General features: G+C 34.7%; 1 protein-coding gene across 1 annotated transcript in view; it reads right to left on the bottom strand.

The window, feature by feature from the left end:
• Positions 1-13,875, bottom strand: part of LOC108532435 (low-density lipoprotein receptor-related protein 1B-like) — a 614,569-nt gene that overhangs the window by 159,529 nt on the left and 441,165 nt on the right. The window contains 1 exon segment of the mRNA XM_017876508.1: positions 13,475-13,719. Coding sequence (XP_017731997.1) covers positions 13,475-13,719 — 245 coding nt within the window.

Genomic DNA, 13,875 nt, shown 5'->3' with positions numbered 1-13,875 from the left:
AAAAAAAAAAAAAAAAAAAAAAAAAAACATACTTTTTAAAAGCAAAGATATTAAGTTTCTATGTACGTACTAAAATAAAAAATTGCATTGACTTTGTAGCCCAATGTCTTATTAATAACACTGTAATGTATAATTCACAATATTTTGTGCTTCACAGAATGAAAAATCCACAAATAATTCTTACTTTTCATTTTCATCTCTTCTCACTTTAAAGGATTCAACAATATTATTTCAAAGTTTCTTACCAAACAAGTGCTTGAACACAGCTACCTATTCCAATTACCCAATTTAAAATACTGTTCATAATACTCACATTTTTATAGAAAGCAGGGATTAGCAGACAGTAACCCATGAGACAAATCTGGTCCACTGACTGTTTTTGTAAATAAAGTTTTATTGAAATATAACCATGTGCATTGGTTTACATATTAGCCATGGTTGTTATCATACTGCAATAGTAGAATTGAACAGCTTCAATAAAGACCACATGACCCACAAAGCCTTATAGTATAAATCTATTATAATTAGATAGTAAGTAGCTATTTTATAAGAGACACTACTGCAAAATCCAGTATGATTGCAGAGGCTGTAAACTTCTAACAAAGCCAAGCCTATTTCATCTATTTGTATCCAAAAGATGGAAAAGCCATTGATCAATGGAATGCTATAATCAGTCTTAACAGATGAAATATAAATACAGCTGGGCAGACTGGTTTCACCAAATAGCTCATATTGTCTAAACTCAAACTGACAAAATATAAAACCTTAGAGATACAACAGTAATACCCCCCACCTTTTATGTATGCATTGAATAAAACATTATGAAGCACCTAGTTGTTTAAAACACTGTGAAAAAAAAAGCTGAGATATAATAATGGACGAGTTCTTACCCCAAGGTGCTTAGGTTTCCATACACTAACCCGGTACTCAATTCTCTTCAATTCTATGGTCACTGGCTCAGTTTAGGTTTTCTCCATTCCCTGCATAGATTGTTACATGAAACTCCTAACGAATCTTTGATATCTAGACTCCCTGCATTACATACAGTTATCTTTTTAGAACACACACTTGATCATATCTGGTTTAGAAATTTAGGGTCAGGCATACCAATAATCCCAGAACTTTGGGAGGCTGAAGTGGGATGATTGCTTAAGTCTAGCAGATAGAGACTAGCCTGGGCAAGACAGGTAGGTCCCATCTCTACTGGGAAAAAAAAAAAAAAAATGAATGACTTCCCACGGTCTACCTCACAAAGCGTCAGCCTTATCTCCTACTATTAATATTTCCCCTAAGACTCTTCAGCACTAGTCAGACTGGTTTCCCTGCTACTACCATTTACCCTCCAGATCTTTATTCTGATCCACTCTCTGTTTACTTTTGTTAAAGAAGTGATCAAGGCCAGATGTGGTGACTCACATCTGTAATCCCTGTGCTTTGGGAGGCCAAGATAAGAGGATCCCTTGAGCCCAGGATTTTGAGGCTGCAGTGAGCTATGATCATACCACTGCACTCCAGCCTGACCCACAGAGCAAGACTGTCTCTAAAAGCAAGTAAACAAAAAACAAAACAGAAGTCATCAACCTTCCAAACACACAAAATTTGTACTCCAAAGCATTTTTTTATTTCTTATTCACTGCCATATTTAATCATTTCTCAAGTATTGTACAGATTTTCTCTAATATGTGTTTCCTTTCTTTTTACCTCTACTCTTCCAACATATTTCCAAATTCATTTCCTCACCTTTGAATGACTGCTGTGGCTATGTAACTGGTACGCCGTGATACTGTCCCAGATATACCCACCTCTCTTTCTAAAACACGAATCTATCTTCCAAGCCTCATCTACCACTTTCCTTCTACATACACATTGTGTACACACTAAAAGGTATTTCTCATTATTCCCTGAATATCTATAGTTTATTCTTTTCCACCTCCACATGATGTACTTTTCTTCCCCTAGAATTTCATCATCAGTATCTTTACATTAACCTTCCTTCATGTCCCAGCTCAATTCATTTTTCTGCCATGAAACATTTTCTAATGAAGTCAGCTAATGCTGATTTATTTCATCATGAAATATTGGTTGTAATTATTGCTTTTACAAGGCAATTAGACAATTCATTGCTTGCTGTCCTATTTTCTAGTTAGTGACATTTGTTCATATATTTTGTATTAGTATGTGTTGGACTTTCTAGCTAAACCAGTGGTTGGCAAGGTTTTTCTATTAAAGGCCAGATGGTAGATATTTGGACTTTTGCAAGCTTTATGTTTTCCATAGTAATTATTCAACTCTGCTACTATCACACAAAAGCAGTCATAAAACAATAGGTGAATGAAGAGGTGTGACTGTGTGAAAATAAAACTTTATTTACAAAACAGAGGGCTGAATTTAGCCTGAGGGTTGTAGTTTGTCACTCTCTGAGCTAGATAAGTGATATGCTGGCAAGAACTAAGACATATAAATACACACACACACACATTGTTTTTTTTCCTAAAATTTTTATGGTATCTATTCTTGTGTTAGAGGTAGGGACATTTGGCTTCGTATGCATGTACATAAATGTATATGGGTATATATTCTAAAACTGTAGCAATCTAAAAATCTAGAAAGTTAATCTTCTAGAGCACATCATAGCTGCAGGTGAAAAGATTAAATAATGCACAACTACAATACTTTATAGGAGAAACATGTTAATTGTGCAATCACCCAAGACTGATGTGCGCTCTGGGAAGAAAAATAATATCATTAAATATAATTTCACATTTGATTCAAACTGTATTTAATTATAGTCCATTTCTCACCAGGGGAAAAGAAAAAAACATTTTAAATCTAAACAAATAGTTTTTCCAATAAGTTCAAAATACACATAAATGTTCATGCAATATAAAATATGTATAGCTGTTTACCTAATAAAACCATATTCAGAGCAGAATGCCAGGATCCAATTTGTTAGGTAGAGAAAGATTTTTCTCCCTCCCATGTAGTCATTTTTGATAGTAACTAATATTCATCCTATTAATGAACCTTATGTGCACGAAAACAATTACTATTGTAATAAAATAATGTTTATTAGCAATTTTCCTTTAGGAAAGGACTTAATAGTTTTAAAGAAAGGAATTTTCAGAAGTGCTTTGCAATGAAACACTAATCTCAAATCCTATTTTCCCTATGACAAACATCTTTAAGTGATAAGTTTAACATTTCACATTGAAGAATTTGAGTGAATTCCTTATTTAAAATATATATACATAAAATATGTGCAAGTAAAGCATGCTTTACTTTCACCAGATTTTAACAGTACTATTTATAAGGGAGCTGCTTTCCTCAAATTATGTTCATGACTTTATGATTAACTTTTATACTGTTTATACTGTACTCTATAAAGTAGAATATAGGATGTCTAAAAATTTTATCTTATCTTTTACATGTATCTCTACAGAGAGAATTTTTTAAAACCACACAAAAAAAAATTTCCATCTGTATGCAGGTTTTGGTGTAAAAGGACGAAAATATATATGTAATACAATGTTACATTTATAGGGGAAATGTGTCTTAAAATACCAACTAACTTTCAGTCGTTCTAAAGAGATGGTATGTCTTTCTGGTATCTTAATTTATTCTCTGTTAATGTCACTTGTTATATGCTTTGAAAGAAAAAAAGAAAAAACACGTCAGGGAAGTTCCTATTTTTACAATGATTCTGTATTCACAGTATTTTAAAAAACCATCTAGGACAGTGGTTCTCAGTCAGTGGTGATGGTGGTGATTTTGCCTCCCAAGGAACATTTGGAAATAAATTGAGACATTTTTGGTTGTTATGACTTGGAGTACTGTTGGCATATTAGTGAAAAGAGGTGAAGGATCTAATAAACATTGTATAATTCACAGGAAGTGTAGCTGAGAATTATCTAGTCCACAACTAACAGAATTATCTGGCCCAAAATGTGTGAAGTTGAGAAGCCCTGATTTTGGAATAGAACTAGGGATTCTGCATTTTAAAATAGGATACATGTTAGATCAAATAAATCTCATACCGATAGTATATAAATATATGAAATAAAGAGACACTAGATACGAGTAAACAGTGCAGAGAATAATACAATGTATTATGTATGTATGTATGTACGTACGTGTGTAACCTCTATCCTACATGTTATCAACTCTGCTAAATATATATATAATATATATATTTTACATATACTATATATTTTATATATCTAGAGAGAGAGAGAGGAAAGAGAAAGAGCAATTTAATTTATATGACAAGTAGTTAGATCTTTCTTTTACTCTTTAAGTTTCAGGGTACATGTGCAGGATGTGCAGGTTTGTTACACAGGCAAACATGTGTCATGGTGGTTTGCTTCACAAATCAACCCATCACCTAGGTTTTAAGCCCAGTATCCATTAGCGATTCTTCCTGATGCTCTCTCTCCCCTATCCCCACCCCTCGGCAGGCCCCAGTGTGTGTTGTTCCCCAAGTGTCCATGTGTTTTCAACGTTCAGCTCCCACTTATAAGTGAGAATATGTGGTGTTTAGTTTTCTGTTCCTGCTTTAGTTTGCTGAGAATAATGGCTTCCAGCTCCATCCATGTCCCTGCAGAGAGCATAATATCATTCATTTTTATGGCTACATAGTATTCCATGGTGTATATGTACCACATTGTCTTTATCCAGTCTAGTTAGATTTTCTTTTTTTCTGAAAAGACAGAGTTTCATTATGTTGCCCAGGCTGGTCTTGAACTTGTGAGCTCAAGTGATTTGCCCGCTTCGGCCTCCCAAAGTGCTGGGATTACCAGTGTCAGCCACCAGGACTGGCCTAGATCTTAACATAGTGAATTGTGGAAGCAAATAATTTAAGCAACCTGCAAATATTTGAGATTCACCTCCAGCATGCTGAAACATGTCTTTCAGGGTATTTCTTTTTGACAAAAAAGAAAAAAAAAATACCCTTTTATTAATCATGTGAAAAGTATTCCACATAATTCTAAATGAAAATATTAATAATCCAATATGAAATCCCTCATCCTTCAGGTTTTGTAAGTGATACTTTGTCCTCTAAGGAGCGAATTAGTAAGGGAGTATCACTAATATTCTTAAAATATAACTTTTTTTTTTTTTTTTTTTACTGTGAAGTAAGATTGTCCTGTTTTCTTATAGATATTGTCAAGAAAAGTTTAATTTTCTATAGAAATGTTTTCTGATGCAATTGGAGGCACTTAAATCATTTCAATGTTAAACTTACTTTTGAGAAACAGCTTGAAATGTTCCTATAATGGACAGTGGGATTTAAAATATATATATTTTAAAAGTTAAAGAAATAATAATTTATTTTATCATATTATGCTAGAAAATGTGCCAAGTGTTTTACAAGCATTATTTTATTTATTTCTCTCAATGGTCACCTTTGTTTATGAAAATAAATTGCCTTCATCTTGCAAAGGCTAAACTTAACTTTGAGAAGGTAAAAAAGATTAAGTCAAGATCACACAAGTATCAAAAGGAGAACAGAAAGATTCAGGTTCCAGAGTCCAGGTTTTAACCACTACTCTACAATACACAAGCTCTCTATGTGAAACAATTCATTCTGATTTATTCACTCGTTCATTCATGGGCCAATTCATGGATGTCTTATAAAACAGGGATGCAAAATGGAGACTGAGTTAGAGTATCATTGGTATAACTATATTTAATCTAATTATTGTTGTAACTATGGAGAAACCTCTCAATGTCTTACTCATTCTCTCTTTTTCTGGGTTTTGATTCTTTTTTAAAAGGATGTCATATTATTATCTAAAACAGTTTGTATATTTACCAGTTGCTATGGTTTTCAAAATAAAATTTAAAAGGAGATGAGTCAGTAGCCTGACTTTGAAAGTAAACTAAAACGTTTCTGCAAAATAGTACTATTTTATCAACAAATGCTTAAGACCCCTTTAAACCAAGTTCTGTTTACATGAAAATAAGTTTCTACAAAAGAGAAAACATCTTACAATTGGTGAAAGTCTAACAGATAAAGGGTTTGCAACACTATAATTAAAGTAACAGTCACATTCTTGATTTTTTTAATGCCAATTAGAGCAGCTAAGAAAAGAAACACAAAACAGAAAAACCCAGGGTGGTAGATTCTTGCCGGGTTTATGAGAAAATTTAACCCTGCACCTGGAGTGGTGATGAAGAAAACACTTTTGGGCTGAGCGGGCACACAGAGAAGAATGACATGGCAGATGGGTGGTAGAGAAAGAAGTATACAAAAGAAGAGTTACATTTCACTTTTTCCATGCTTACAAACAACTACCTTACAGGGTGGGGGAGGAGAGTTTGGTGGCGATGTGTAAAACAACATAAGAGAATTGTGCATCTATCTATCATCTATCTATCGATCCTCTATCTAGCTATCTATTCTCTCTCTATCTATCCATATATCTATCTATATCTATCTTATCTATCTATCTAATCTATTTAGTTTACTTAACAAACACTTATAAAGTGCTTAGTGCTTGCCAGGTATCTTCTAACTGCTTAAAAGAGACTAATGTGACTGGGTGCAGTGGTTCACACATGTAATCCTAGCACTTTGGGAAGCTGAGGGGGGCACATCACCTGAGGTCAGGAGTTCAGTATCAGTCTGGCCAACATAGGAAAACCTCATCTCTACTAAAAATACAAAAATTAGCTGGACACGGTGGCATGTGCCTGTAATCCAAGCTACTTAGGAAGCTGAGGCTGGAGAATCGCTTGAACCCGGGAGGAGGAGGTTGCAGTAAGCCAAGATCGTGCCACTGCACTCCAGCCTGGGAGACAGAGTGAGATTCCATCTCAACAACAACAAAAAGGAGAGAGAGACTGATGCATTTAATCTTTATAACAATTCCATGTTACAGATTTACAAACAAGCAAACAAATACCAATGTAGAGAAACAAACTAATACTAATGCACTGGAAGTCAGGATATGACAAATTTGGAATTTGAACCCAAGCAATCTGGCTCTAGACTAAGCTGATTGCTATGAAGGTACTTTTTTAGAATTTACTGTTTGACTGAACAATATAGTCCTATTTAGTAAATTATATTTCGTAGTAAAAAGAGTTGAAAGTTATACTAATATCTAATGCCAGACATATTTAGGATCACGAGGACATATGCAAACAAACCCACCAAAATTGCTCTCACTAAAATTATCACTGACCTCCTTTCAGGTTGCCAAATCCAATGAATACATTTATGTCTTTATTTTTATTGGCTTTTCTACAAAAGCAAATACTGTTGGCTAGTGTTAGCTTGAAACTTTTCCCTTTGTGTGTGCGTGTGTGTGTGCACGCACGTGCAAGCTTTCCCTTTTTGTCCTGAAATCTGTTGGTGCCCTTTTTCCCAGCATTCTTCTTTCCCTTCCTTTTAGTGTTGCAGTTCTCCAAGGCTCTATCCTTGCCCTTTTCTATTTTCTTTAATACTCCTAAGAAATTGTTAGGAACAGGCCCCCCAAAATCTGGCCATAAACTGTCCCCAAAACTGGCCATAAACGAAACCTCTGAAGCAGAGTGACATGTTCATGATGGCCATAACGCCCACGCTGGAAGGTTGTGGGTCTACTGGAATGAGGGCAAGGAACACCTGGCCCACCCATGGCGGAAAACTGCTTAAAGACGTTCTTAAACCACAAACAATAGCATGAGTGATCTGTGCCTTAAGAACATGCTCCTGCTGCAGATAACTAGCCAGAACCCATCCCTTTATTTTGGCCCATCCCTTTATTTTCCATAGGGGATACTTTTATTTAATCTAATATCTATAGAAACAATACTAATGACTGGCTTGCTGTTAATAAATATGTGGGTAAGTCTCTGTTTGGGGCTTTCAGCTCTGAAGGTTGTGAGACCCCTGATTTCCGACTTCACACCTCTGTATTTCTGTGTGTGTGTCTAACACTGCTGGGTTAGGGTCTCCCTGACCGACCTGGTCTAGGCAAGAAATCTTACCTACATTTTGCCTTCAATCTACAATTGAATAACTACGAAAGTTCTAGTTTTAGCCCAAACCTTCCTTCCTTTTTAGCCCTAAATATTCAACTGTATCCCAGAAGTATCTCAAATTCAGCACATTCCAAAGTTTAATTTTTCAGCTAATCCTTTAAATCAAGTGTCTGCAAATGATGGCCTAAAGGCTAATACTGGCTAGTGAGCAACTTGTTTATACGGTTGGAAAAAAACCCAAATGAAGAATACTATTTCATGGCACATAAAACTTGTATGAAATTCAAATTTTGGTGTCTAGAAATTAAGTTTTATTGGCACACAGCCACACTTATTCATTTCCCATATGACTGCTTTCACATTACAACTGCAGCAGAGTAACTGCAACAGAGAACACACAGCCCACAAGTCCTAAAATATTCATTAATATTATTTGGCCTTTCACAGAATATATTTGCTGACCCCCTCTCTTAAAGCCATCCCATATTCTTCCTCCTTTCCCCAGGTTCCCCACTCAAATCTCTATCACTACTTTTTATTGATCTCACCTCTAAGTATATCTCATCAGAAACCATTTCACATACAAGCATCTCCCAGATTTTGATATCAGCCACCTCCTGATCTACTGAAGTAACTTCCAGTGATGGTTATCTTTATATGTAAACTTGACTAGTCTAGCGAATGTCTAGATAGCTGGCAAATAATTATTTCTGGGTGTATTTCTGGAAGAGATGAGTATTTGCATTAGTATACTGGGTTAAAAATTTCCTACCCTTGCCAGTACAGGGAAGCATCATCCAATCTGTTGAAGGCCTAAATAGAATAAAAAGGTAGAGGAAAGGCAAGTTTGTTTCCTGTTTGAGCTGGGATATATATCTTATCCTACACTCCATCATTGGCACTCCTGGTTCCCGGACCTGGACTTATACCATTACCCACCTACCCTTCCTGGTTTTTAGGCTTTAAGATTTGGACTGAGTTACACCACTGGTTTTCCTGGTTCTCCTGTTCACCTACAGTAGATTGTGGAACTGCTTGTCCTCCATAAGCATATGGGTTAATTTCTATAATCTCTCTATCTCTCTGTGGGGGTGTGTGTAACATATATATATATATACACACATACACATATATTCTATACACACATACACATACATGTACATATACACTTCAATCCTGTCTCTCCAATCAATCCTTTACAAATTTCTATCATGACAATCTGTTCTTTTTACTCCTTTGACCATATTTTTTTTTAATGTTTTTCTCCTTTTCTTAGAAGAATGGTTCTTAAGTCAGCATCATGTCCCCTGGGAATTTGTTAAAGATGCAAAATGTCAAACCCCACCTAAGACCTACCGAATCAGAATCTCTGGGTAACACCCACCAATATGTGTTTTAATAAGCCCTCCATTAATTTTAATGCACACTTATGTTTAACATCATTGGAACCATTTATCCCAGAGGAAAAAACTGTGTATTTCTTTGTAGGGATATTATTTGAGTGTGAGCATGATCTGACCCCTGCCCAATCTTGTCTCTGATTTATTCTTTCCTTACTTGTAGCTGCTTCTATCTGCAAATGTGGAAATAAAACCCCTCCAAGTTAGTAATTTGCCTCAGGTAACATGGCTAGTGAGTGACATGAGGGAAGAATTAAATTTAGCTAATCCCAAGGTTTGTTTTGTTTTGTTTTTAGTACCACACCCTGCTACTTTGTAAAATACATTTACTATACTCTTACATTCAAAGTCCATCTATCATAACAATGTTTGTATTTATCCTAATTGTTAATTTAGTTTGTTCCACCTCTTAGACTATAAACTCCAGGAAGGTAAGGAAGTGTGTCCAAGGAGAATGTCAATAAAACATGACTCTCTACTGCCATCTGGTGATAAAATGCCACAATTCCAAGAGGAATATATGGGCATTCCATGTCTTCTGCCTGTAGAGTGTAGTGAGTAAGACAAAAGCTTTGGCTTCAGACTTCCTTTCAGATAACAGAATGTTTACTCCCTGGCTGTTAGATCTTGAGTAATTTACTGAGTATTTCTCTGTCTTAGGTTCCTCATCTGTAAAACTGGGTTGCTAACAATTTTTCTCATGGAAATGCAATGATAATCAAGTTAGCTGCTATTAATATAATTATCAATACTGTTATAAAGGACTTAGCTAGACTCTATAGCTGGCACAAAGAAATAAATGTAACACTGTTCCTTAAATATTTTATAATCTAGGTGACTAGGTGAAACAGGGTTAGGAAACGATTAATGAATAAATAAATAAATAACCATACAAGCTTTAAATGCTGAGTCCTTATGGTGTTAACTATTAATGTAGAGGACGTAAAATTTGAGCTAGTATAAGAATTTATAATCGGTATGTGTGAGAAGGAGTCTCCGATGGAGAACTGTTCCTGCAAGTCTTTGCACACATTGAGACTAACACCTGTAAAGTACTAATAAAAATGATATAATTGGGTAACCCGCTCAGGTCCCCTTCCATGCTGTGGAAGCTTTGTTCTTTTGCTCTTTGCAATAAATTTTGCTGCTGCTCAGAAAAAAAAAAAAAGATATAACTGCACACTTACATTACAAAGTCATAATCACAAAACCATTTTTATTTAATGCTTCATTATATAATCCCAGATCTCATTATCCAAACAAAACCTAACACATGACCCAAAAAGTGTTTATTGTAAATGAGTTTTGTTGTTGTTGTTTTTTAATATACCTGAAAATTAATCATTGTATTTTGCTGATAAAATATAGATTTGATTACTTCATAAATGTGAATTATATATTTTCAACTTAAAGAAAAACCTACATTGTGTTAAATGGTGATTAAACTCAACATTTGCAAGATCCTGTGATTGAGACACATGGTCTCCAGTTTGAAAAAGCAAGTACAGAGAGGTTAAATAACTTGCCAATAATGTCCAATAACATATTAATAGCTGAGATTCATGAATCTGAAATAAAACTATGCTAATGATGAAGGGTACATCATGCAATTAATAAATCATATGTTTAGGATTTGAACCCAGGCCATGCCATTAACTCTAAGCTTGGCTCCCTCATGCTGTAATTTTTTTTAATTAATATTTACAATACCCACTATTGCTCCTTCATATTGCATACGTGTCAGCCTTGGTTTGTTTCTTCCTAATCCCATATAACAACAACAGTAAAAACGAAAGCAATCTAAAATGCATTTCTAAAATATTCTGCTTAAATGTCCAATAACCAATTTGGAATTTTGTGTGCATAATGAATGTTTACTCGTAAGAAAACTGTTGCTAAAACTTTTATTAATTTCCTACTTGGAGGATTAGATAACGTCAAATAGTATTTGTAACCTTTGTTTCTTTAATTTGTGAAAGATATATTTCAATTTTATAGTACTGAATGTCATGTATTTTTAAAAATGTATTATTTTTTTCATGAACATCATGTTATTATTCACCAGAAAACGGGCTACTATTATTGTATTTGTGTTAATGCTGAGCCTTTGTCACCATTTTCATTTTAATTCTATCCTTGGTAATAAAATAGTCAATATGTTCCTGCATCTTTTTTCCCTAGCAGTGGAAGTGTTACTTCACTGAAGCAGATAAACAGGATAGATAATGATTATTATAAGCTCAGTGATCCTTATAATGGGGAAAAGTAGAATGTTCTCTGATCACTCTCAAAATTGGAAACTGACTGAATTTCATTTAGGAAACAGCAAGTTCTTTTCGTAGGTGATATTCTCTAAACGTATTTAAAGACTAGAATATTTGCCCTGAATCCTGGGAAAATATGTTAAATTAGACCTACATAGTAAAATCTTGCTTAAGTAAAGAGGAAAAATCATATATAAATCATATTTTGAGCTAAGTAAAAACGTCAAGGATGCCTCCCCCCACCAAAAAATGACAATGAATGTCTCATTTCTTTTCTACATATGCACAAATGTCAGGAAAGTTTGAGAGTATCACGGTTCTTCCTGTTCTATGAATTTACTAAGGGTCATGCCAATGTAGGCAAATTAGACAGTGCAGTTAGTAAATGAAAGACATTGATCCTATTTTGGGTGAGAAGGAATGATGCAATGCAATACATAGATGAAGGCCATTTTTCATGGTCCAGTTCATTTAGATTGTGCGGAACATACAAATTATTATTACTACAAAATGCCAAACAATCTGAGGGATAAAAATACAGTTGCGTAAATAATTTTACACTTGAAATAATCAAAACCACTCATATCTTATAAGTGATTGTCACCTACAGTATTTGCTTAGAGCTAGGCATTCCTCTGTTGAAGAGGAAGCTTCTAGAGAAGAGTATCTTTTTCATTATACTAGTGGCACATTGCTGGTCAGAATAATGACTTCTTACCTTATTTAAATTTAGTTAAATTCAATATATCTATTAAATCCTTATTAAATGCAAAAATGACTAATCTATATACTCTTTTTCTGTATTGTCCTCATGCTTTTTAGCTTATAAGGTGAAAGAAATCAAGAGTGGAAGAAAAAAATTGAAGTTATTGTTCACCTATACAAGCAGTATGTATAGAAACCAGTATGCATAGAAACTCCCATGTAGCAAAGAAGGATCAATTACATAAGAAAATAGAAGCTGAGAAATTGAGAGTATCTGGGAAAATAACTAGATTCAATCAGATTGTCAGAGAAAGGACACAGAAAATTTTGCAGATGAGACTTTGGTAGAAGAAATAGCATCAAGGGAGGATGAAGGTCACATACTGAAGAAAGACAAAGAATAGCCATGTGATATTGCCAACCAGAGAGGTAACTGGCTTTAGTCAAGTCTAAAAGATACTATAATACAAATTTAAAATATAAGGCTCAGTGTGTGGAACAAATGCCCTACATGCCAATGAGTTAGAAGATCTTATTCCACACTGAAAAAGAAAGAGAAGGAGAAAATGCAAGAGAGAGAGCTTGTCATCTAAGAATCATGAATCCAAAATGAAAATATGCTAATGAAGGGGACATTGGTTGCATTCAAATGAGATTTCCACCAGTTATATCACATATAATGGGGAAAAAGTATAAAAGGATGAGCTGATGTTACGCCAAATGGTCATGGTATCCTAGTAGGGGAAAAAGTAAGAATTAGGATAGTAACATTTGGCAAAGATTGAGTGGAGGAAACAGAATCATGAAACCAAGATGGCGTTCACTGTTGAACCAAAGGCTGAAAAACATGGGGAGAGGTAGCACATATGTGCCTGTGAACTCACTTCTCTTAAAATAGAGAAACTCAAGCAAATGGTTCACCTTTTCTCATGTAGCACCCCATCTCCTCCCAATATGCTACATGGCAATAATCTAAAAATTAGGGGACTTAGTTTAAAATAAGTACATATTTATTTGCATATGCATAAAATGTCAATAACTTTTAACTTACAGAAGATTATTTTATAGTTCAAATATTACATTATCAAGATGATAATACTTGCTGGGTGGTTAATCCATAAGTGAACAAGCACTTACCCTGTGGCTGGCGACTGGGATGGTATATCTGAAGGTCAAATGGCTGTGCACTGGTTTTCTGAATCACACTGACATTCTGCCCTGTCCACTTATTGGCTTTGGACAAAGTGTTGGTCCTCCAGTCTGTCCAGTAGACTTCACTCCCATATAGAGAAACAGCAAAGGGATGGGAAAGGTATTCATGACCTCGGATGATTTCTATCATGTTTGTTCCATCATAGAGGGCTGAATAAATAGCATCTGACCTACAGAAAGATAAATACATGGGTAGTTTGTCAAAACACATTCAACTAGTCCAGAGACATAATCATATAACTCAGCTAAATGACAAAAAAAAAAAAAGCATTTTATAAATATTTTTATGGGTCTGTATCTGATTTGGGAAAAGCAAAAAAAAAAAA

This window comes from Rhinopithecus bieti, unplaced genomic scaffold (assembly GCF_001698545.2).
Source record: "Rhinopithecus bieti isolate Rb0 unplaced genomic scaffold, ASM169854v2 scaffold_10356, whole genome shotgun sequence".
Lineage (NCBI taxonomy): Eukaryota > Metazoa > Chordata > Mammalia > Primates > Cercopithecidae > Rhinopithecus > Rhinopithecus bieti.
Note: the sequence above shows the minus strand (reverse complement) of the source record. Positions and strands in the feature narration are given on the sequence as shown.